Source organism: Somniosus microcephalus, chromosome 11 (assembly GCF_052327205.1).
Source record: "Somniosus microcephalus isolate GS21.2 chromosome 11, FLI_Smic_1.0, whole genome shotgun sequence".
NCBI lineage: Eukaryota > Metazoa > Chordata > Chondrichthyes > Squaliformes > Somniosidae > Somniosus > Somniosus microcephalus.
In genome coordinates, this window is record NC_140997.1 from 97,321,733 (window position 1) to 97,347,313 (window position 25,581).

Consider the following 25,581-nt stretch of genomic DNA (forward strand, 5'->3'; position numbering starts at 1 on the left):
ATTGAATTAAATATTTAAAAAAAATGTAATTTAAATGTTTTAAAGAGGCTAAAAATAACTCCCTTGTGCAGGTTTTTTAATGTTTAAATGATTGAAAAAAATTATTTAAATGATTTTTTAAACTCTTACGCTGGTAAAAGCAGGCCTTTTACCAGGCGTAACAATTTCACGGGCATTCGCTGGGCAGACATTGGGCAAATAGATTCTTGACGGATCGCAAGTTCCAGGTTCTCGGCGCGAAAACCCGGACCTTACATGGCCTTTACGGGCACGTACGCACCTCATACGTGCCCATAGGGGCTGCAAATTACAGGCCATAGTTCATAACAAATCTCGAAATTGAGTTTGAGATTTTGTGTATTTTTTTGGCCAATTTTCTGCCCTGCTTTCCTGATGGTGTTAACTCTTGCCGGAATAGCAATGACTTCTTTTGTGACTTTACATGAAAATCCAACCAGCCAAACTGTGCTGTAAACCAATTACAAGTAAATGAAGATGCAGGTTCAGATCCATCCTCTAGATCCTTGGCCACTTATGTTAATCTTGCTTTTGTGAGCCTAGTCTGCTATGGTAATAAAGTTTTCAGTGGTGCTTTTTATTCTATTTGAATCACTCCAATAGTTTACAGGGGATACATCGGAGAGATATCATAGGAACATGGTGGGCATAGCAGTAGGAGATTCAGCCCCTCGAGCCATCTGTTCCGCCATTGAATGAGATCATGGCTGATCTGTATTCATGTGCCTTGGCTCCATATCATTTTATAGCCTTGGCTAGCAAAACTATCTCAGATTTAAAATGATTCATTGAGCTAGCATCTGCTGCATTTTGTGGGAGAGAGTTCCACACTTCTAGCACCCTTTGCGTGAAGAAGTGTTTCCAAACCCTTCTGAACGGCCTGGCTGTGATTTTAAGGTTATATCCCCTTGTCCTAGAGTTCCCGACCAGTGGAAAAAGTTTCTCTCTATCTACCCTATCAATTTCTTTCAAAATCCTAAAAACCTCAATCAAATCACCCCTTAACCTTCTATATTCCAGGGAATACAAGCCTAGTTTATGTAATCTCTCCTCATAATCTAACCCTTGGAGCCCTGGTAACATTCTGGTGAATGTGTGCTGCACTCCTTTCAAGGCTAATATAGCCTTTCTTGGGTGCGGTGCCCAGAACTGTATCTCAGTATCCAGATGAGGTCTAACCAGGGCTTTGTATAGCTGTAGCGAAACTTCCTCCCCTTTATATTCTAGTCCTCTAGTTATAAAGGCTAACATTCCATTAGCCTTTGATTTTTTTATACCTGGCTACAGGAAACTTTTTTTTATCCGGCACAGACGTGGTGCCGGTTCATCAAAAGTTCCGGATAACCGAAAGCTATAGTAAAAGATACGGAGAGCTGACAGTTCCGTATAAAGCAACAAACCCTGTTGCTTAGCAACAAGTGCAGAACAATGGCCACAAGTTCCACGCGTCTCTGTAGCTTAGCAACAGCTGCAGTCACACCCTTGCACAGCAACAGATCGAGGAAGGCAAGTACAATATGAAGTAAAACTTACCTGAACCTACTCCTGAATTTTGCTGGTTAACCGAGATTTCCGGTTATTTAGGTGCCGGTAAATCGAAAGTTTCCTGTACTACTTCGGAGACAGGAAGCAAAGGGTAATGGTTGATGGGTGTTTTTGTGACTGGAAGGCTGTTTCCAGTGGGGTTCTGCAGGGCTCAGTACTAGGTCCCTTGCTTTTTGTGGTATATATCAATGATCTAGACTTGACTATAGGGGGTATGATTAAGAAGTTTGCAGATGATACTAAAATCGGCTGTGTGGTTGATGCTGAAGAAGGAAGCTGTAGACTGCAGGAAGATATCAATAAATTGGTCAGGTGGGCAGAACAATGGCAAATGGAATTCAATCCGGTGAAGTGTGAGGTAATGTATTTGGGATGGGTTAACAAGGAAAGGCAATACACATTAAATGGTAGGACACTGAGTCGTCACAGTAACCCCACATATTTAATCCCCCTAACACTAAGGGTCAATTTTTTTTTTATCATAGCCAATCAACCTAACCCGCACATCTTTGGACTGTGGGAGGAAACCGGAGCACCCGGAGGAAACCCACGCAAACGCGGGGAGAATGTGCAAACTCCACACAGTCACCCGAGGCCGGATTCGAACCCGGGTCCCTGGCGCTGTGAGGCAACAGTGCTAACCACTATGCCACCGTGCTGCGGTGTGGAGGAACAAAGGGACCTTGGAGTGCATGTCCACAGATCCCTGAGATAGCAGGCCAGGTAGATAAGGTGGTTAAGGCGGCATACGGAATGCTTGCCTTTATTAGCCGTGGCATAGAATACAAGAGCAGGGGGGGTTATGCTTCAACTGTATAAAACACTAGTTAGGCCTCAGCTAGAGTACTGCGTGCAGTTCTGGTCACCACATTACAGGAAAGATGTGATTGCACTAGAGAGAGTACAGAGGAGATTTACAAGGATGTTGCCGGGAGTAGAGAATCTTAGCTATGAGGAAAGACTGGATAGGCTGGGTCTGTTTTCCTTGGAACAGAGGAGGCTGAGGGGAGACCTTATTGAGGTGTATAAAATTATGAGGGGCATAGATAAAGTGGATAGAAAGGACCTATTTCCCTTAGCAGAGGGGTCAAAAACCAGAGCGTACAGATTTAAAGTAATTGGTTGAAGGTTTAGAGGGGATTTGAGGGGAAATTTCTTGTGGGGGTCTGGAACTCACTGCTTGAAAGGGTGGTAGAGGCAGGAACCCTAACCACATTTAAAAAGTACTTGGATGTGCACAGGGTATGCTCTAACCTGCAGGGCTACGGACCAAGAGCTGGGAAGTGGGGTTAAGCTGGATAGCTCTTTGTTGGGCGGCGCGGACACAATGGGCTGAAATGGCCTCCTTCTGTGCTGTAACTTTCTATGGTTCTATAAATCTCTTTGGACCGCCACTGTTCCTAGCTTTTCACCATTTAAATAATATCAGTTTGTATTTGGTAGACTTCCTGGTTTAAGAATAGCAGTAACATTAGCTCTGTGCCACATCTTTAGAATACAGGATTTGTCAGCACATTGGTTTAAAAAATCCAGGAGCCATCTTTACCATTCAGGGTTATCTTGTTTTAGGATATTTTTGACCATTTTCCCACAAAGGATTTGGGAAATCAGTTACTTTAAAATACCAAAGTTTTAAAACAAAGTGTATTCACACAAGTGTTTGCAGGGGAGCACCCAGACAAAAGGTGGGTAATATGTTATTGGTCTAAACATTGAAGTTACTTTCCCCAAAGACTGTAACAATAAGAAATGCATTAACCTGTCTCAGCAATCAGTGAAGTCTCTGGTCTGAGGCACTCAGCAGGAGCTGTCTGCCAGCCCTGCCCATTCCTTCTGGCTGTCAACACAGGGATAAAAAGCAGAGGCAGAAACATGCGCTGATGGCCAGGATCTTTATACAGAAAGCTACAAGGGCAAGCTTTTCCCAGGCTCAGAAGGAGAATGCAAGAGAGTAGTTGGGGGTTAGTTTGTTGAAGTCAAACATACAAACAATGACGGACAGGAAAAGACCCTTTGGTCCATCCAGCCTGTCCCACACAATGGTGATACTTTGTGTATCACAATATACACTCCCTACCCCACCCAAAAAACCATATGATCTCCTGGGAGAGTTAAAAAACAGATTAAAAGCCCAGGTCAATTTGGGGAAAATGGCACCTCACTGATTTGGGGGGAGCTTAGTGTTTGCATTATTTTGTATTACAGTATTACATGAAGACAAGTTGTACTAATTGAATCTATCATTATTGTTGCTCTGAATGTTCATGGACTGTGAAATATAGCAGCTTAATGATTCGTATGTGGCCTCGTCTGATGAGGTGTCTTCTTGGCTCTCCATTGAAAAGATTGCAGTGGCGCATGGGTATCTGGTAGATTACAGGGAGGTACTATTGTTACAACCCCGGGCTATACTATTGGCATTGTGAGTCGACTCTGGCACACAAGGGGTGTGGGATTGCATTGCAGCAGCAGCTGGCACCAGTGAACCCAAGAAGGTGTCTGGGGCAGACCTGAATTTGTAACGAGCACCGAGCTGTGGAATAAATTCAGGATGGCTATAATCGGGGATCGGGGTCATATTGGGTCGAGCGCGAATCAATTTCTGATTTAAACCGCATTTCTCTGTCCAATTTGCTCAGTCAGGCTGAGCTTAAAATAAAACTCCAATGACACCACTTCTCAATCGACACCTTTTGAGGATCTGTTGAAGCCATTATAATGTCCCTTTTAGAGGAGTTTTGCTGCTGCAGTGCCTGCTTTTAGTCGATGTAAACTCCATGCCTTTCTGCAGGATTGAGTATAATTATTTGTTTCCATAAGGTTGTGGCAATGTTGCTCCCTTGATCTATCCAGTTCAGGGTTTGTGAACCCAATACAGAGGTTGTCTGTGTGCTGGTCACAGAAATTGTTAAGTTGTTGACTTGGCAGAAAACCTCATGGATATATAACTCATCCATCCAATCAGCATTTGAAGCACTGCATGCTCTGCCAGGCACTAATAGTAATCGCAATGAATTTTGTTTAAGCCTTGACAGGGTTTCTGTTTGGGCATAGAGCTGCACAGATTGTAAGTCTAGTTATATTAGGCCTGGGAGGTGTTGAAAGCCTCGGCTACAGCCCTGGCTGAAATGTTGCAAACTCGGCACAAATAAGTGAACAAATCTGGGGCCTTCTGGTCTGCGTGACTTCGCACCGCATTGGTCCGAGCCCTTACCCACCGGGCCGTCAGAGGAGCTGTGGCTTTGAGATTTCTAGCGACTGTTTCCTGCTCCATATGGCTATGTCTCTATTATCAATGTGGTTTGTGTGAGTTTTGCATTAGGATGTTGAGTTTACATTAATTTGTTGAAGATAGAGTTTTGTTCCTATACTGCTGTGGTCAGAATTTAAGACTTCCGCCCACCTCCAATATTCCATGGAGTATTTTTTCCACTCGTCAATTTTCACAGTTTAAAATTCCCTGCTGTTATATTGAGACTGGCCCCTGTGTTTCTGACATGACATGCTTTCCCTTATTGCATTACTTGTGGAAATGTGGTTAGCAAATTATCTGAGTGTAGATACTTCAGAGAATAGTGTCCTGGTTTGAATGGTACTAAGTGACAGTGAACTGCAAAAAACTGCAGTAATGTTTATGACGTTGCATTAAGTGGCTCTATCTGAAAATAGTCCCAGAATAGTATGGAAATGCATCTACATTACTTGCAGTATGCATTCTTACTGAAGTTTTGTAGAATATGTGACCTGTCTTTCTCTCTCCCCTTTTTCACTCACTTACGCTCGCTCGCTTGCCATTGCTGGCAAGGCCACATTTATTGCCTATTCTCTAGTTTCCCTGATGGTGGGCTCACCAAGAAAAAGGAATCGGTTTTACAACTGAGTGCCTTGCTCAGCCAATTTAGAGTCAACCCTATAGGGTGTGATTGGAGTCATGGATGGGGCAGAAGGGGTACAGGCGGCAGGTTACCATCCCCGAATCCTGTTAATGTGCCATTTGGGTTTTTATGACCACCTGCTGCCAGCCTCCGATGACCAGATTTATTCAGTAGCACAAGTCAACAGGTTATGTACAAAGCAAAATACTGCGGATGCTGAAAATAAATAAAAACAGAAAATGCTGGGGACACTCAGCAGATCAAGCAGCATCTATAGAGAGAGAAAAAAATGTTAATGTTTCAGGTCGATGACCTTTCATCCGGACTGGGAGGAGGGCTCTGTGTGTATGATTGCATACTACAAATAATATAGATACATTTCCATACAATTTTGGGACTAAAGGTTGTGGGTTCAAGTCCCACTCCAGGGACTTGAGCACACAAAATCTAGGGCTGACACTCCAGTGCAGTGCCGAGGGAGTGCTGCACTGTCGAAAGTGCCGTCTTTCGGATGAGACGTTAAACCGAGGCCCCGACTGCGTGCTCAGGTGGACATAAAAGATTCGATGGCACTATTTCGAAGAAGAGCAGGGGAGTTCTCCCTGGTGTCCTGGGGGCAATATTTATCCCTCAACCAACATAACAAAAAACAGATTATCTGATCATTAGCACATTGCTGTTTGTGGGAGCTCGCTGTGTGCAAAAATGCTGCCGTATTTCCCACATTACAACAGTGACTACACTCCAAAAGTACTTCATTGGCTGTAAAGCAATTTGAGACAACCAGTGGTCGTGAAAGGCGCTATAGAAATGCAAGTCTTTTCTTTCAGAAAAAGACACTTAATACAACTGGTTTACATGCACGTTTGTTTGCTTGCATTGCTAAATTACACGATGCTTTAATAATTACATATTTCAAACAATTTAAGAATAGGTGCCGTTACCGTGGAGTTATAAAGGGTGGTCCAATACTCTATAACCTTTTCAACATTGTTTTGTCGCAAACAGTGCTAAATTGAAACCTTATTTCAAAATGGTACTGATAATGTTGGGGAATATTCTTCTGTACTTGCTTTGCCATTTATTTTGCATTGAAAAATTGCATGAAGTAGTGATTGAGAATAATGCATAATTGAGAGGATAAGCTTCCTTTCTATTTAATGAGGTAGAAAGCCTGTATAATGTGTTTGCAGGTGCCATCCAGGTCATTGTTACGAGTGCAAAGAAAAAGAGCTCCTTTTGTGTTTTGATAATTGACTTCTTTCATACAGCCGAGGCATTTTGCTTCGGTTTCGGATGAAGCAAGACATTTAACCACTTGAGTACCATGCTCGGATTTAGTTGGATTACAGAACCGCTGATGCGTTAATACTTATTCTCCGGTTCTGTTCCTGGTTTGGACACGTGAAAGCGTGTCAGTTTGACAGGACCTTCCGTGTCTAGGCTTACAATTAACCACCAAAATGGCCAGAGGAAAAAACTATTTCTTTTATAAAAAAAAAAAATTAAAAAAAAAAAAAATTATTTGTTTATCATTGAATTTTCAAGAGTTTCAGTACACATGTAGAATTTGCGAAACCACTATGTTTTCATTACATGATGGTGAGGGAAGAGAACATTGTTCATCCGCTGCTGAAACCCTCATCCATGCCTTTGTTGCCTCTAGACCTGACTATTCCAATGCACTCCTGGCTGGCCTCCCACATTCTACCCTATGTAAACTTGAGGTCATCCAAAATTCAGTGCAAGTTAGGACACAGGTAGCCAAGTCCCATTCACTATCACCCCTGTGCCCGCTGACCCACATTGGCTCCTGGTTAAGCAGCACCTCAATTTTAAAATTCTCATCCTTGTTTTCAAATCCCTCCATGGCCTCGCCCCTCCCTCCCTCTCTATCTCCTCCAGCCACCAACCCCCCCACCCCGAGATCTCTGTGCTCCTCTAATTCTGGCCTCTTGAGCATCCCTGATTTTAATCGCTCAACCACTGGCAGCTGTGCCTTCAGCTGCCGAGGCCCTAAGCTCAGAAATTCCCTCCCTAAACCTCTCTGCCTCACTAATTCTCTTTCTTCCTTTAAGCCGCTCCTTAAAACCTACCTCTTTGACCAAGCTTTTGGTCATCTGGCCTAATTTCTCCTTATGTGACTCGGTGTCAATTTTGTTTTATAACACTTCTGTGAAGCGCTTTGGGATGTTTTACTACATTAAAGGTGTTATATAAATGCAAGTTGTTGTTGTTACAATGAGGTTTCTTGGAATGCTGCCCAAAATCTTCAGTGCCAGCTAGCATTGAACTGGTCTTGGTATTGTCCCATGACAAAATATCAGACCAATGGGGAAAGTTTGCCCAGTACTTTATGTTGGCCAGATGTTTTAATTCACAAGCTTCTAAGTTCCTTCCTGAAGCCTTTTTGTATTCACCATAGGTCTTTGGCCAATGCCTTACATGTTGACACTCTGGATAATGTTAATCTGTGGTCCCAACATCCTCATACAGGTACACTGTCCCTTATCCGAAAGCCTTGGGACCAGCTGAGTTTCGGTTTTCGGAATTTTTTGGATTTCAGAAGGTATTATTATAAGACTGGGAAATTTGTCGGGGGTCGGGGGGGAGAAAAGAATATCGGACGGGCCGCAGTTCGGGTTGGGTCGGGTCGGGTGGGGGGGGGGGGGGGAGAAAAGAATATCGGTCGGGGGTCGGGTTGGGTGGGGGGGGGGGGAGAAAAGAATATCGGACGGGTCGGGTGGGGGGAGAAAAGAATATCGGTCGGGTCGGGTGGTGGGGGGGGGCGGAGAAAAGAATATCGGACGGGCCACTGTATTGTTGGGTTCACTCTCCCGGTATCTCCTTCACACTGCCCGGCTCGGCCTGCAATCTCCTACCCAGGAGGGAACTCTGTGACCCTCTGCCCTGCTCAGCGTAAGTTGTGCGCCACTCTGGTCATGTCGTGCGCACGACTTACGCTGAACGAAAAAACTTTCGGTTTTTAGAGGTTTTCGGAAGTTCGGATAAAGGATAGTCTACCTGTACTTGGGCAGCAGATGTGTGTCTGTTTAAGCTAACAACTGATTTGTGTAATTGTAGGGTAAAGACCTTTCCAAGTAGATTGTCTGTTGTGGTTTCTCGTCCCCTTAAGCTGTTCCTCAAAGAAGGATTCATCTCCTTTCTTTCACAATCTTGAATTCCCCATCGCCATTCTAGTTCATACTGTTGAGTTTTTAGTGTCTGCTTTAGGTGTAGATGGAGCCGTGCAATGTCTGTTGTATTTCCACACTTTGACCTATTTTAATAGAGATGGTCAAAACTGTGGTTGTTTAATGGTCATATTGAAGATCTGAGGAAGGGTGTTGAGTACCTGTTTATATAGCTCAGGACAAATATCCTTTGACGTACTGCTGCTTGTTATTTCACCCTCCAACCCCCAAGAGTCAGCTACCATAGAAACATAGAAAAATAGGAGCAGGATTAGGCCATTTGGCCCTTCAGGCTATGAATAGATACTTGTGCCTGTATACCTTTACTTAGCTTTTCTAGGATTTGCACTCTGTCATTCATATAGCATAGGAATATAAGAATTGCTAGACAGAGAAGGACAAAGGTCCATCTAGTTTGCCTTCTACCATCACATGATACAACAATAATGGGGTTGTTGACTAATCACAGCAATCAATCTCTATCAGTGAGTCTACAACAGACCCAGACATGAGTGGTGGAGAGCTTTGGGAACCATAGGTCCAAAGTCACCTGTTCCTCCCAAGCATGCTACTGTCTGTTAAATTCTGTGGAAGGAGCTGAGTCGCTTCTTGAACACTAACCAACTGTCCAGGGGCCCTAAAGCTACTGAGGAGAATGGGTTTGCTTGCTACATATTCCACTTGTGGAGAAGGATTTCCGGTCTCCTGTCCTGGTGATAAACTCTGTGCTCTCTCTAAGAAGGTTGGGTACATGGGGGAGGAGAATATAAACCCAGCTCATTAGCACACCACAATTTGGGGGAAGGAGAAGGGAGCATCTATTAAACATGTTCCAAAGATTTAGTTTGGGTGTCAGCATGCTTTCCAGGTGGACGGTGATGGGTAGAGCACAGTAGCTGGGTGATTAGCTGCTCCTTGCCTGGTGAACGTTAAGCCTCGAGATGCAATATCCAATACTTCCCCAACTCTGCAGTGATGTTTTCAGTTGTATGTAGGGGATGAACTGCTTTGAAAGAATCAAAGGAATGCAATCTAATATATTTTGCCAATTTAATTAAACTTTCTGAACCCAGTGTGGCACATTGCATCATTCTGTTCATCTTAATCTCATCTGCGACTGTATTTTTGTGGTTTATAATTATCTTGTGTATAGAAATTAAATTGAGATGACCCTGAATTCTTAGAGAAAGCCTCGATTGATAAAATCGACGCAGCAAATTGTTTTGTTCAATTGTGGAGGATATTTGAATACAGTGTTTTATTAACTTAAAATTTGATCAGGAAAGCTTAAAATTTAAAAAGGGGCGTCCAATTACTCAGCAATTCACATCTTTTCTTAGCGCAATGTCTCATCAGAGTGAGTTCTGCACAAAATATCTGCTTCCAGGCTGCTTGTAACCAGCACCTTTTTAAAGCATAAAACGCATGCTGACCAGGGGAGACCGAGATACTGATAAATCTGCATGTTTTACACACACGGTATTTTGGATATGTACAGTTCAGTGGATTATGCTTCTCATTCAACTTGTTCAGGTTTTTCAGGATTGTATTTTGTTTAGTGGTAGTGATTTAAATTTTGTACAGAAATTTGTATGAGAATGTAGTTCACATATTGTAGCACTTGATACAACTGAGTGGCTTGCTCGGCCATAGAAACATAGAAGATAGGAGCAGGAGTAGGCCATTCGGCCCTTCGAGCCTGCTCCGCCATTCAATGAGATCATGGCTGATCATCCAAATTCAGTACCCTGTCCCTGCCTTCTCCCCATATCCCTTGATCCCTTTAGCCTTAAGAAATATATCCAACTCTTTCTTGAATATATTTAATGAACTGGCCTCCACCGCCCTCTGTGGCAGAGAATTCCACAGGTTCACCACTCTCTGGGTGAAGAAATTCCTCCTCATTTCAGTCCTAAATGGCTTACCCCTTATCCTTAGACTATGACCCCTGGTTCTGGACTCCCCGGCCATCAGAAACATCCTTCCTGCATCTAGTCTGTCCAGACCTGACAGAATTTTATAGGTTTCGATGAGATCCCCTCTCAATCTTCTAAACTCCAGTGAGTATAAGCCCAATTGACACAATCTCTCCTCGTACGTCATTCCTGCCATCCCAGGTATCAGCCTGGTGAATCTTCGCTGCACTCCCTCCATGGCAAGAACGTCCTTCCTCAGGTAAGGTGTGCAGTTTTGGTCACAATACTCAAGGTGCGGTCTCACCAAGGCCCTGTACAACTGCAGCAAGAGTTTCAGAGCCAACCATCTTGGTATGAGACTGGAGTCACATATAGGCCCAGACCGGGTAAGGACCAATGTTCCCCGTAAGCCGCACTGCCTGCACCAGTGCGCGGTCCATTCAAAGTTTTGTGCATGCACAGTGCCTACAATGTAAAAACTGGCGAGCGGCCTGCGTGGGACCTTGCAGATGACTGCGCGGCCGCACAGCTTAACGGGAACATTGGTAAGGGCAGCAAGTTTCTTTTATTAGTCCAAATTACTTGTCCAGTAATCTACGTTACCGCATCCATATCTGAGCAGTGTAAAGATCGCTGTGTCTGATTTTTAGTCATGGGATCATAAACCAAATACTGAGTGGGGGGAAAAAAAAATGCCAGGGTTTTTAAACTTGTGCGTTTGATTCTGCAATCCAGTAACTAATCAGAGGGAGATTAGGGGGGAAAATTCGGTTGCTTTGCGCCTCCCGTTAATGCCCTAAGAGGGCGCTAATGGGGCGTTGGCAACCAGCACCCGGCGCGGTGATGTTTGCGCCGCTCGCGAAATTGACCAGATATTTTGTGGCGGCGCTAAACACTACTGCCACGCTCTCCTGCGCCCGCAGATTGTGAGCACCCTGGACCAAATATTGAGTGGCGCCCCCTGCCTTACCACCTGTCGCCTTGCGTCTTGCCGATAATTGTGCCCCAAACGGGGCGATACTGAATTTCTCCCCCTTGGAATCATAAATGCCATTTTAATCTCTCTTCAAGTTCCACCGTCTCACTGTTCTAAAGTAAATGAGCTAATGAATTCAAACAGTGTGAAAACTAATTTAATGGATAACATTTTTCTTTCCAATCTCAGCAACACTTGCGTAAATGGATGGAGGTGGTGGTCCTCACACACAAAGGAGGACAGAGGAGTGATGGCAATGTAAGTGTTGAAAACTGGTGCATTATTGGGATAAATTTACTGCAACATTTTGTTTATGCAAGCCTTTCTGATGCAGTTTTAAGAAATAATGCTGAATGTGACCTATTGTGACTAATTAGTGATTTACTCCTATGGGTCTATTATAATGAAGTTTGTGGGGCTGACTGTTCTCTTTTAATGACAGATAACCTTGAGAAAAGTATGACAAGTGATTATAATTTGCTGAAACTTTGTACTTAATTGTTTCAAGGATGTCTAATTAAATTCCAGCATTCTAACTAATTTTAAGCCCTTTGACTTGTGAACAATTAACTTGAGAAATTTGCAACTCATCAGTTCCTCAAGAATCATTAAGAGAGTTTCCAATCTGAATAATGGTCGTCTCGCAACAAGTATAATATTTCAAAACTGAGACACCATGGGAAAACTTTGATGAGAGCAAAGGCTTGCATTGGAGATATTTTCTTCCCCCTACCTCAATCTCCCCAAGCACCCTGTCCCCTATCCCCCATTCCTTCCTGAGCAGTACGTGCATCAGAAGTGGAGGGAATTCATGGCTGTTTAAACTGAATGATGATGTCTTCAGACAGCTGCAGCAACTAAAAATGGCAGGTTTTTAATTAGATTTGCACCTCATTTTCAGCCGTGGCTCAGTGGGTAGCACCCTCTCTCCTCTGAGAAGCTTGTGGGTTCAAGCCTCACTCCAGAGACTTGAGCACAAAATCCAGGCTGACACTCCTGTGCCAGTACTGAGGGAGTGCTGCACTGTCAGGTGTGTGCTGTCTTTTGGGCGAGGCGTTAAACCTCTCAGGTGGACGTAAAAGATCCAGTGGCACGGTTTTAAAGGAGAGCAGGGGCGTTCTCCTCACTGTCCTGGTCAATATTCATTCCTCAACCAACACCACCAAAACTAACTAACCCAGTCATTCATCTCATTTCTGTTTGCGGGATCTTGCTGTGTGCAAATTGGCTGCTGCCGTTGCCGATCGAGCAACAGGGACTCCATTTCAAAAAATAATTTTTGAATGTCCTGAGGGGGTGAAAGGTGCTATAAAGATGCAGGTTCTTTCTCTTCCGCACCGCCGGGCCAGATCCATTCAGCGCAAAATCGCTGCAGGGAAGTTAATACTTGTGTCCCAGTTGTCAACTTTTCATATGTAGATTTCTCATTGTGTTGATTCCTCTTGTCAGCCCTGGTGAAATTCAAGGTGACTGTCTGTAACATTAAATTTTAGTGCCCCCCCCCCCCCCCCTTCTCACTAGCTAAAGAAATATTCGTTGCAAAGCTGTTAAGCTCTTTGTGCAGGCATGACTCACGATGGCACACATTCTTCTTGGTTATTTCCGTTAAAATTGATGGGCTCTGATGTCTTGATGCCCTTGTGATATCAGACAGATTTGACCCAAATTCTGAAGTAGGAAAGAAAATGTATCATTTTGTGCGATTACTGCCAAAAAATGGAAGGGAGTACCATTGACCCCCCCCCACCCGAGGAAGTTTACAGCTTCTCCTTTAACACCCAGTGTGTGGCAATAGATTCTGTTTGTATTGCTAACATTGTTTTATTTGTGCCATATTGACAATTGTTTGATTTTTGTTTTCCTCAATTACAGTACAGGTAGATTACCTTTTATCCGAACTTCCGAAAACCGAAACCCTCTAAAAACCGAAGGTTTTTTCGTTCAGCGTAAGTCATGCGCACGACATGACCAGAGAGGCGCATGACTTACGCTGAGCAGAGGGTCAGCGTAAGTCGTGCGCACGACCCCCGACCCCCGCCGACGACCCCCCGCCGACCCCGACTCCCGCCGACCCCCCCCCCCCCCCGCCGACCCCCACCCCCGACGGCCGACCCTGACCCCCGCCGACCCACCTCCGACAAATTTCCCAGTCTTATAAAATACCTTCCGAAATCCGAAATTTTCCGAAAACCGAAACACGGCTGGTCCCGAGGTTTTCGGATAAAAGATAGTCTACCTGTACTTTATTTTAACATTCCAAATTCACATTTTTTGCAGTGTGATTTAGCTATAATGGTTTTTGTAGAATCTTAACAGCACAGAAGGAGACCGTTTGGCCCATTGTGCCTGTGCCGGCTCTTTGAAAGTGCTCTCCAATTAGTCCCACTCCCTTGTTCTTTCCCCATAGCCCTGCACTGCCTTCATTATGGCGGAAGGCCCTCTGCAAGACGGCTTGAAATATAGAAACATAGAAGATGGGAGCAGGAGTAGGCCATTCGGCCCCTCAAGCCTGTTCCGCCATTTAATGAGATCATGGCTGATCATCCAAATTCAGTACCCTGTCCCTGCTTTCTCCCCATATCCCTTGATCCCTTTAGCCTTATTAAATATATTTAAGGAGTTAGATATATTTCTTAAGTTGGCCTCAACTGCCTGGTCTGGTAGATAATTCCACAGGTTAACCACTCTCTGGGTGAAGAAATTCCTCCTCATCTCTGTCCTAAATGGCTTACCCCTTATCCTTAAATGTGCCCACCACCTTAATATTCTAAACATTCAAGCCACCGCAAGACACCATTTGAGATCTGTCCACGTTAGCATGTAACAAACTCTTGAAAGAAAGAAAGAAAGAAAGACTTGCATTTCTATAGTACCTTTCACAACCTCAGGTCGTCCCAAAGTGCTTTACAGCCAATGAAGTACTTTTGAAGTTGTAATGTAAGAAACGCGGCAGCCAATTTCCACATAGCAAGGTCCCACAAACAGCAATGTGATAACGACCAGATAATCATTTTTTTAGTGATGTTGGTTGAGGGATAAATATTGGCCAGGACACCGGGATAACTCCCCAGATCTTCTTGAAATAGTGCCTTGGGATCTTTTACGTCCACCTGCGAGGGCAGATGGGGCCTCGGTTTAACGTCTCATCTGAAAGACGGCACCTCCGACAGTGCAGCACTCCCTTAGCACTGCACTGGAACATCAGCCTAGATTTTTGTGCTCAAGTCTCTGGAGTGGGACTTGAACCCACAACCTTCTGACTCAGGCGAGAGTGTGACCCACTGAGCCACGGTTGACGCTATATCTTGTATGAACACTTGATAATTATAGTGAAATAATGTTTTGACGAATCTCTAGGCTTTTGTTTTTATTAATTCATTGACTCGATCTCATTATTGCGAGTAGCTCCTAATGCCTGTCCTGTTCGATTTCTTTTACGTCATGATTCTTGTTTTGGTTTAGCCTGCCATGGAGGGGGTAGAGGTGAGAATTCTGGTAAAGGCTGTGAGTGCAGCAGGAAGTTATCCAATGGTGTTGTGGTGTTTTCTCTGTCTTGTATTGAGCTGTTGTAGTAGTGCGTTTGTTGGCAATGTGCATTTTGCTTGAAATTGCCGTGCTGTGGAAACTTCTAGTGGTCGTTTTATCTGTGCCCTTGTGGGGTTTAAATCTAAAGTGTAAAAAGTCAAGCGCATGTGGAGGATTTTTTTGTCTTAGAAACGGTGTTTAGAGATTTTGATGACTTTATCTGTGGAGGTCTTTATTAAATATGAATTTATTAACCTGTATTTATTTTCTCCGAATGCTTCCACTTGTGTATGCTGTTTGTCTCCCAGTCCGTATCTCTCGGGTGGACCGAGCAGTGATCTAAAGCTGCTGTGTGATCTCCGTTACACAAGCAAACAAATGATTCAGCTGCTCCCTTGCCACCTTGGTGTAAAAAAAAAAATGGAATGGTTCAATACTGTAGCACGCTACCCAGAGTCCAGGCTAAGAACTAATTACATGTACCTAACCAAATCAACAGTGAATCAAACTCGACCAGTGCCCTTCTCTGTGCCACCATGGCATGGGTCGGGAAAGATCTTTTAAAGTTCCTTATTGTAACATTTTAATTATCTTTCTCGCTTCCCAGCCTTCACAACCCCACCTCCAGCCCCTTACCCATTCTTGTCTTTGGGATTGTATCAAAGAGAAAGTACCTAGTTCATAGGGGCGCACATGTAATTAAGAGCAGGAGTAGGCCATACAGCCCCTCGAGCCTGCTCCGCCATTCAATGAGATCATGGCTGATCTTCAACCTCAACTCCACTTTCCTGCACTATCCCCATATCCCTTGATTCCCTTAGTGCCCAAAAATCTATTGATTCGATGATATAATCACATATTATACAATATGATATTAATTTAATGGCAATATACGGGAAGGTAGTGACTTCAATTTTGAAAAAGATATTTCCCTGTGCAAGCCATTTTGAAACGATTGTGCAGATATTTTGGATGCATTTTGTGATGTGACTGTTCAAAGCAATGAAAAGCTGACAGGAGTTTTCTTTAATGGGCAATTATAGTTAAATTATGAAAGGATTTGTTGTAATGAGTGGTTCATTTGCCGCATTTTATTTCCGCCACTCATCTCTCTGGCTTTCAGTTAGATTGGGAAAAAAAAGCAGAAATAGTTTGTAAGACTGATTTGCAGAACAAAGATTATTTAGGAACAAAGGCTTAATTTGCTGGAGCGATCAGCAATCAGACAACATCACATTTGAGTGATCACAAGTGAGAAGTACATTTCCAGCAATACGGCGGAGTTGCTTCAACTGAAAGATCGGCATCCATTCTGTGCTCCGATATTTTCTGCTGACATCCATTTATAGTCCCGGAAGTGGGCAGCGGGCAGTTGTGTGTAGTTAATGGAGTGATGCTTTACATCTGTACAGCAACTTGGATTGATGGCCCTTTTCATAATATTTCTAATTTGCTTGCGCAGGAAATGAAAATCTGCTCGGCCATCATTAATCTGTTCCACTTGATTCCGGCTGCACCTCAGACACTGGTGAAGCCCCTGTTAGAGGTTGTGATGAAAACTGAACGGGCCATGCTTATTGAGGTAATAACATTTGCTATGTCACCCTCCTCCAACCCCCCCCCCCCCACCACAACTTGGCATTGGCCAAATACAGTTTTATTAACAGAGAATGCTGGCAAACACTGAGCAGGTCAGGCAGCGTCTGTGCAGAGCGGAACAGAGTCAACGGTTCAGATCGATGACCTTTCATCAGAACTCTTTTTAATTAATTCCCACATCTGTTTAATAGTATAATGTGCTGTTAAAGAATTTTGAAAGTAACATCAGTGATTTCTTTGTTTTTTATACAATATAAACAACTTTTGTTATAATCTGTTTGTTATAATTTAGGTTAAAACTATTTAGCTGCTCACAGATTACCTGAAATACAAGCTCTGGACACAGTTCACAGTATTTAGTTCTAGAACGTGAATGTGTACTAGACTTTATTGACTAACTTTAATTGTGGAAACAATAGGGCAAAGATTGGGGGGGGGTGGTGTGAGTGGGGGAGGGTGAGATTGGTGTGAGTGTGGGGGGGGTGCACGTGTCTGTCTCTGTTTGTGTGTCTCTGTCCGTGTATGTGACTGGGGGGGTGCGCGAGAGTCTGCGTGTGAGAGTGTGTGCCAGTTGAGCAGGGAATGAGCTGTGAAAATTAGTCATAAGAATGCTGAAAAACTGATAAGCGAGCCGTTAACCACAGATTTATTCTTCATATGAAAATGTGTTTGATGCGCTATCAATTACTCATAAGAGACGGAGAGTTAGGAGAGTAACTCAAAGGCTTTTATTAACAAAGAACAGAGCATGCCTCTCGTGGTTGACTGGTTTCCAAGAAGGCAGGGGGCTGCAGAGCAGTCACCTTTATACCTGGGCATGTGGGTGGAGCCAGGGGCGGAGCCAGCTGAGGCATGCATAGATACAACAGTGTGCAACAACAACGGTGAACAACAATAACAGTGGTTTACCACATTCACCCCTTGTTTAAAATTGAGTCCGGCGGGGTGAAGTGTACTAAAGGTTCGTGTAAATAAGTCTATCAGGTGGCCTTGTATGCCGTCCTGATCGTCGTGGTGGCGGCGGTGATGGTGCAGCATCCAACGTTGAATCTGGCGTCTCATTGAGTGGGTGGGTGGTCAATGACGGGTCCTGGGGCTGCGGCATGCCATCTACAGGGGTTGGGTTGTGGGTAGTGGTGGATGGCAATGGTGGTGTTTCAGGGGCACCCGAAGGTGCGAGGTCTCGTATGGAGACTGTGTCCTCCCGCCCGTCCGGGTACGCCACGTAAGCATACTGGGGGTTGGCGTGGAGGAGGCTCACCCTCTCGACCAGGGGGTCCGTTTTATGGGACCTCACGTGCTTCCGCAGTAGGACGGGTCCTGGAGACGTCAGCCATGTCGGTAGCGAGGTCCCCGATGTGGACTTCCTGGTGAAAGTGAACATTTTTTCATGGGGGGTGGCATTGGTGGCCGTACAAAGCAGTGACCGAATGGAGTGGAGCGCCGCAGGGAGGACCTCCTGCCAGCGAGAGGTCGGAAGGCCCTTAGATTTTAAGTTTAAGAGGACGGCCTTCCAAACCGTCGCGTTCTCTCTTTCCACCTGGCCGTTCCCCCGGGGGTTGTAGCTGGTGGTTCTGCTTGTAGCAATACCTCTCGTGAGCAGGTACTGACGGAGTTCGTCGCTCATAAAGGATGAGCCCCGGTCGCTATGGATATAGCTAGGGAAGCCGAACAAGGCGAAAAGGTCATTCAGACCTTTAATGACCGTGGTACTGGTCATGTCTGGGCAAGGGATGGGAAACGGGAGTACTCATCAATTATGTTGAGGAAGTACACGTTGCGGTCAGAGGAGGGGAGGGGCCCTTTAAAATCGACGCTCAGGCGCTCGAAGGGGCGAGTGGCCTTGATCAGGCTTGCTCTGTCTGGCCTATAAAAATGCAGTTTGCACTCAGCACAGATTTGGCAGTTCCTGGTCATGGTCCTGACCTCCTCGATGGAGTAGGGCAGGTTACGAGATTTGATGAAATGGAAGAACCTAGTGACCCCCGGGTGGCAGAGGTCATTGTGGAGGGTCTGCAGTCTATCAACCTGCGCGTTGGCGCATGTACCACGTGATAGGGCATCTGGGGGCTCATTGAGTTTCCCGGGCCGGTACAAGATATCGTAATTGTAGGTGGAGAGTTCAATTCTCCACCTCAAGATCTTGTCGTTCTTGATTTTGCCCCTCTGCTTATTGTTAAACATAAAAGCTACTGAACGCTGGTCAGTGAGCAGGGTAAATCATTTTCCGGCCAGGTAATGCCTCCAATGTCGCACCGCTTCCACAATGGCCTGGGCCTCCTTTTCGACAGAGGAGTGTCGAATCTCGGGGCCCTGGAGGGTCCTTGAGAAAAAGGCCACGGGTCTCCCCGCCTGGTTAAGGGTTGCAGCTAGGGCGAAGTCGGATGCGTCGCTCTCCACTTGGAAAGGGATGGACTCATCCACTGCGTGCATTGTGGCCTTCGCAATATCTCTTTTTATGAGAGTGAAGGCTGCACATGCCTCTGCTGTCAGGGGGAAGGAGGTGGACTTGATGAGGGGTCTGGCTTTGTCCGCATAGTTGGGCACCCACTGAGCATAGTAAGAGAAAAACCCTAGGCATCTCCAGTGCTTTTTGGCAGTGGGGGAGGGGGAGCTCCATAAGGGGGCGCATTCTGTCGGGGTCGGGGCCGATGACTCCGTTCTCCACTACGCAGCCAAGAATGGCGAGGCGCGTGGTGCGAAACATACATTTGTCCTTGTTGTATGTTAGATTCAGCCGCTGGGCCGTACGGAGGAATTTCTCTAGGTTAACGTCATGGTCCTGCTGGTCGTGGCCGCAGATGGTGACGTTGTCTAGATAGGGGAAGGTGGCCTGCAGCGCGTTCTGGTCAACCATTCGGTCCATCTCCCTTTGGAAGACCGAAACCCCGTTGGTGACGCCGAAGGGGACTCGGAGGAAGTAGTAGAGACGACAGTCAGCTTCAAAAGCTGTGTACTGGCGGTCCTCAGCCCTGATGGGGAGCTGGTGGTATGCCGACTTCAGATCAATCGTCGAGAACACCCGGTATTGTGCTATCTGATTGACCATGTCAGATATGCGGGGGAGTGGGTATGCATCTAACTGGGTGTAGCGATTGATCGTCTGGCTGTAGTCAATAATTAGGCGCTGTTTTTCGCCAGTCTTCACTACCACCACTTGTGCTCGCCATGGGCTAGTGCTACCCTCAATAATCCCTTCCTTCAGGAGTCTTGCTACTTCGGATTTAATGAAGCTCCTATCCCCGGCAGTGTACCGCCTGCTTTTGGTAGCGATGGGCTTACAGTCGCGGGTGAGGTTAGCGAACAAGGGGGGGGGGAGACTTTAAGCGTGGAGAGGCTGCAAATGGTGCGCGGCGGGCGATTTAAAAGCTGCTGGCTGCGGACTGTGAGTGGGGGGAGGGGTCCGCCGTACGCTAATGTGACACTGAAAATCCAACCCCAGTAGAACGGCAGCGCAGAGATGGGGTAGGACAAGAAGTTTAAAATTTTTGTATTCTGTGCCCCTTACTGAAAGGGTCACTACACAGTAGCCACCGACGTCTGCTGAATGGGATTTGGAAGCCATAGAGATCCGATGGCGCGTTGGCAGGACCGGGAGAGAGTAACTGCGCACCGTGTCGGGGTGGATAAAGCTCTCCGTGCTCCCGCTGTCGAAAAGGCAGGTAGTGGCGCGGCCGTTTACCGTAATGTCCATCATGGACCTGGACAGTTGGTGAGGGAGAGATTGGTCCAGCGTCACGGAGGCCAGCGTATGGTCGAGCGAGTCGCTGTGGTCGTCAGACGAGGCGGTGGTTGAGTCCGGGTCACCCGCGATTGGAGTTGGAGGTGTCCAAGATGGCGGACAAGATGGCTGCCCCCACGGTTCACACGCGGCGCTGCTGGCGTTAGCGGTTTTACCTTTGCAGGCGCTGACGTAGTGTCCTTTCTTCCCGCAGCCAGAGCAGGTAGCGTTTTTCGCCGGGCAGCGTGCTCTGGGGTGTTTTGCCTGGCCACAAAAGTAACATTTCGGGCCCTTGGACATCGCTGCAGCAGTTGGTGCCGGAGGTGGCGGTCCCATGACCCAAGGTTGCGGCGTCCACGGTGCGGAGCGGTTAGGGGAGAATGCGTCCATATTCCGGTGGGCTGCGTCTAGCGAGAGCGCGAGGGACACTGCCTTCTTCAGGTCGATTTCGCCCTTCTCCAGCAGTCTCTGCCGGGAGTAGTCGGACTTGAGGCCCGCAACGAAAGCATCTCTGATAAGTCCCTCCGTGTGTGTCGCGGCCGATACCTCTTTACAATCGCAGGCTCGGCCAAGTATCTGTAGTGCCCGTAGGAATGCCTCCACCAATTCCCTGGACTGCTGTTTGCGGGATCTCAGGAGGTGTCTGGCATAAACCGTATTTACCGGGCGTGTGTATTGTCCTTTTAGCAGATCGATAGCCGCCGCGTAGGTAGTCGCGTCCTGGATGAGCGTGTAGACTTGGTGGCCCACCTTGGAGGCCAGGATTTTTAGTTTGTTTCCATCTAGTGTCACGGCTGAGGCTTTCAGGTAAGCTTCGAAGCAACGCAGCCATTGTGCGAACTTGGTAGACGAACCCGCCTCTTGAGGGTCTAGGTCCAGGCATGTTGGTCTGAGGGCATGCAGCAGCGCCTGCTGCTCAGCGTTTGGTGCCGTCCTTTGCTGCAGCGCCTGCTGCTCAGCGTTTGGTGCCGACATTTTGTTTTTGTTAATAAAATTGATGCGCTATCAATTACTCATAAAAGACGGAGAGTTAGGAGAGTAACTAAAAGGCTTTTATTAACAAAGAACAGAGCATGCCTCTCGTGGTTGACCGGTTTCCAAGAAGGCAGGGGGCTGCAGAGCAGTCACCTTTATACCTGGGCATGTGGGTGGAGCCAGGGGTGGAGCCAGCTGAGGCATGCATAGATACAACAGTGTGCAACAACAACAACAACGGTGAACAACAATAACAGTGGTTTACCACAGTGTTCGCAGTATGTAGCATCGTGACCCTGAGCGAACCTTGAGTCTAGAGCCTGACCCTGAGTGGTGAAAAAGTGACTGTTATCAAATGATATTTATATTGTCCAAATTAATCAATGTATGCATGTAGATGAACAAACAGAATGTGTGCTTTGGTTAGAATTTAAATGAAATTCTTGTATTAAATAATTTATTCTGCTCATACAGGCTGGAAGTCCATTCCGTGAGCCTCTGATAAAGTTTTTGACACGTTACCCGGCACAGACGGTGGAGCTTTTTATGATGGAAGCCACTTTGAATGATCCTCAATGGAGCAGAATGTTCATGGTAATCTTCATTAGCCCTGTGGAGACCTGCTTTTTCAAGTCACTGCTCCAGTGAAGTAGGTTATAGCGGTGGTGTGTTGCCTTATCACAGTGTGCAGCTCTGTTGATTTTAGTGGGAGCCGCCACTTCAAACTGGCCTTGGGATCAATCCAAAGCCACCCAAGCCAGGAAGAATCGCCATCGGCAGGACACTGCTGCATGGCAGCAATAAAATGTCTGAACAACTAACTTCAGCGAAGTATATCCTATGGCTCTTGTAAAATATCAGTGATTGTCTTTACACGTATATAAACCAGTATGTGTAAAGACATTGAGGGAAAGGAAAGTTAACAACAACAGAAAATGCTGGAGAGAAACTCAGCAGGTCAGGCAGCATCGTGGAGAGAGAAACAGAGTTAACGTTTCAGGTCGGTGACCCTTCGTCAGAACTGGAAAAAGTTGGAGATGTAACAGATATTTAAGCAAGTGTGGGGCAGGGAAAGGAAAGTTAAATTGGTTTAGGCTGTCAGACTTTCATTTCTGGGAGGGTGTCTACCGATTGGCAACTAAAATGTTTTTGGGCACAGTAAAGACTGTTTTCAGTGGATAAATTGCATAAAGCAGCTTAATTTGATAGAATTGTTATTTTTGCCTAAATTAGCTAGAGGAGATTTACTAGAATTATACCAATATGGGGAGAGACTGAGAAGCTGTGATTGTTCTCCTTAGAGCAGAGAAGGTTAAGGGGAGATTTAATAGAGGTGTTCAAAATTATGTAGGGTTTTGATAAAGTAAATAAGGAGCAACTGCTTCTGCTGACAGGAGGGTCGCTAACCAGAAGACACAGATTTAAAGTAATTTGCAAAAGAACCAGAGGGGAGATGAGGAAAGAAGTTTTATGCAGCGAGTTGTTATTGTGGAATGTGCTGCCTGAAAGGGCGGTGGAAGCAGATTCAATAGTAACTTTCAAAAGGGAATTGGATAAATGAATGGGACTAATTGGATAGCTCTCAAAGAGCCGGCACAGGCACGATGAGCAAAATGGCTGCCTTGTGTGCGTGCTGTATGATCGGGCTAGGCAGTTTCAAAAATGGAAAAATTGTATTGTTGGTGTAGGATAGCTTTTCTGAGATTTAGGTGCGCCTGATTAATGTATGGAGAGCTTTGAATTCATTGGGTTTGTACTAACTTGTGCTAGTTTAATTCTTGTGGCCATATGGGAGAGCTATGCTTTGTTCTCATCACTGTAGTCTCAATTGCAAATGCGCTTAGAAATATGCAAAATGGCATTGGATTGCTCTTGTAGATATTCTGGAAGTCAGCCTAATGCTGCTTGAAGAGCGTGCTCATGCAACTTAATGAAATGGTTACTGAATTCGATTTAAGACTAAAAATTCTCTTTTGCGTTTACTTGCTTTCCAGAGTTTTTTGAAGCACAAAGATGCGAAGCCTCTCAGAGACGTGCTGGCTGCCACACCAGGCCGCTTTGTCAACCTGCTGTTTCCTGGCGCACAAGCCACAGTCAGGCCTGGGTCTCCCAGTACCAGCACCATTCGGTTAGATCTCCAGTTCCAAGCCATCAAGGTGAATACACCTGTCCAGTTAGTCGACACGTGTGCTGCTGTAGTCCTGAATTCGCCTTTACATTTTGCAGAATTGAATTGTGTTGCTCTTCTGGCATTTATAGTGCAAAAAATGTTAAAGTCAGCGTGTGTATTAAAAAAAAAGTGATTATATAAAAACAGTGTAAAAAGTAGCAACTGCAATAAGATTTATTTTTATATATGGGCAAGTCAATTTTATGTACAATTCGTGTGTTAATCATAGTTGAAAGTAGGATTAGTTGGACAGATCTGGAGGAGAGATAGACAGACCCAAGTTTGGAGTTTTGATTCAGGGTCATAATTTGGCCGCCGCTTCTTCCTTGCATATCTCCCACTGACTCTTCCAACTCAGCCATGACTTCCTTACTTCCAGTCCACTGGAGAGCCTGTTCGAGGATCACTTGCAACACTTCTCCGAAGAAATCGCTACAGATCCATGGATCCTGGAGGTCACCAGCAGGGGGTATCGCCTTCCTCTCCAAGCTGAGCCCCCGCGATTCCGTAGGGCAATGCAATCAGATCGTTTGGAAGAGCATCCTATTTTGGAAGCACTGACAACTGGGGATTGATCGGTTTCATCCTGATTATGAGAACAAAGCTTTAGCCCCGTTCCTGGGAGCTGTCGATCAGTCCTAGATGTCAGGGCGTTCAACAGATTCCTGAATCGGGAAGCGTTCAAGGTGGTTACACTGCCCCGGATAATTCAGGCAGTATGCCCAGGAGATTGGCTGACTGCAGAAACACCTCAGGCAGCTATTTTCACATGGTAATTTGAAGCCTATCATTCCAAGTTTCTCCACTTTCAATTACTGCCGATAATGTTAGCAGTATAAACCTCGCCTCTTCAGCCTCTCGCCAGACCTGGAATATTAACTAAATCCCTGTCTGTCGTAGCTGTGCATCTCTGGGCACTGCACCTGCACATCCACTCATAATAGATTGGTTTATTAAAGTCCCTTGCCGGCAGCCATCTCTGTCAATCATCCAAGCTGCTTTCTGGGAACTTTACCTCAGTGTCAGCCATAGCTCAGTGGGTAGCACTGTCGCCTTGGAGTCAGAAGGTCGTGGGTTCAAGTCATAATCCAGGCTGACACTCCCAATGCAGTACTGAAGGAATGCTGCACTGTCGGAGGTGCCATCTTTTGGGTGAAACGTTAAACTGAGGCCCCGTCTGCGCTCTCAGGCGGATGTAAAAGATCCCACGGCACTATTTTAAAAAGGAGCAGGGGAGTTCTCCCCGGAGTCCTGGCTAATGTTTATCCCTCAAACAAGCCTTTACAATTCTTCCATTAACTGGTGATCATCACATTGCTGTTTGTGGGAGCTTGCTGTGTGAGAATTAGTTGCTGCATTTCCTACATTACAACAGTGACTGTACTTCTAAAGTACTTCATTGGCTGTAAAGCGTTTGGGACATCCTGAGGTTGTGAAAGGCACTGTAGAAATGCAAGTTCTTTCTTTTATTGTCTCCGAGGAATCAAAACCAAACTTGACATTTTGGCTTCCTGGAGCAGAGACCTCTTGCCCTCAGTCTGATTCTCAGTTATCCAGAGACTGGCACCCTTTCTGAGAAGTGTCACGTATTTTGGCAAAGTAGTTCCTTCTCAGTCAAACGACAGCACCAACCTTTGTTGTTTCCAATGTACGGCTTTCTTGGGATCACTCTAACTAAACCCGCTGGCTTATTGGTCTGTAGTCTGTTTCTGTAGCTTTACACTTCCCCACATTGCTTTCATTGTTGCCCATGTCGCTCTTTTCCCTCAGTTGCCCTCCTTCCCCAGTTGTATGTAGCTGTGTTCTGTAACGTTACTAAGCATATCCCACTTTTCTTCCATCCTTCTCCCCTCTAACGGTGGAGAGAGTCCAGTCTCGTTTCCTCAGCACAACCCCCTCGTAACCTACCTTTTTGAAGCTGAATCTTTTTATTGTGCTTCTTCTCTCTTCCATCGTAAATCATAACTGTAAACTCCACCGTGTTATGGCCACTGTTACCGGCTCTGCCGTCTCTAGCAGTGCTCCTGCTAACTGGTGCTGGAGTGTGTCTGGAGCTTAAATATGACA

The 25,581-nt window shown here is 45.7% G+C and overlaps 1 protein-coding gene across 1 annotated transcript in view; it reads left to right on the plus strand.

Annotated features, from left to right (window-relative positions):
• trrap (transformation/transcription domain-associated protein) overlaps window positions 1-25,581 on the plus strand; it is a 227,597-nt gene that overhangs the window by 78,338 nt on the left and 123,678 nt on the right. Inside the window, exons 29-32 of the mRNA XM_085999960.1 lie at window positions 11,714-11,782; window positions 16,512-16,631; window positions 21,819-21,938; window positions 23,339-23,500. Coding sequence (XP_085856086.1) covers window positions 11,714-11,782; window positions 16,512-16,631; window positions 21,819-21,938; window positions 23,339-23,500 — 471 coding nt within the window. The remainder of the gene's footprint in view (window positions 1-11,713; window positions 11,783-16,511; window positions 16,632-21,818; window positions 21,939-23,338; window positions 23,501-25,581) is intronic.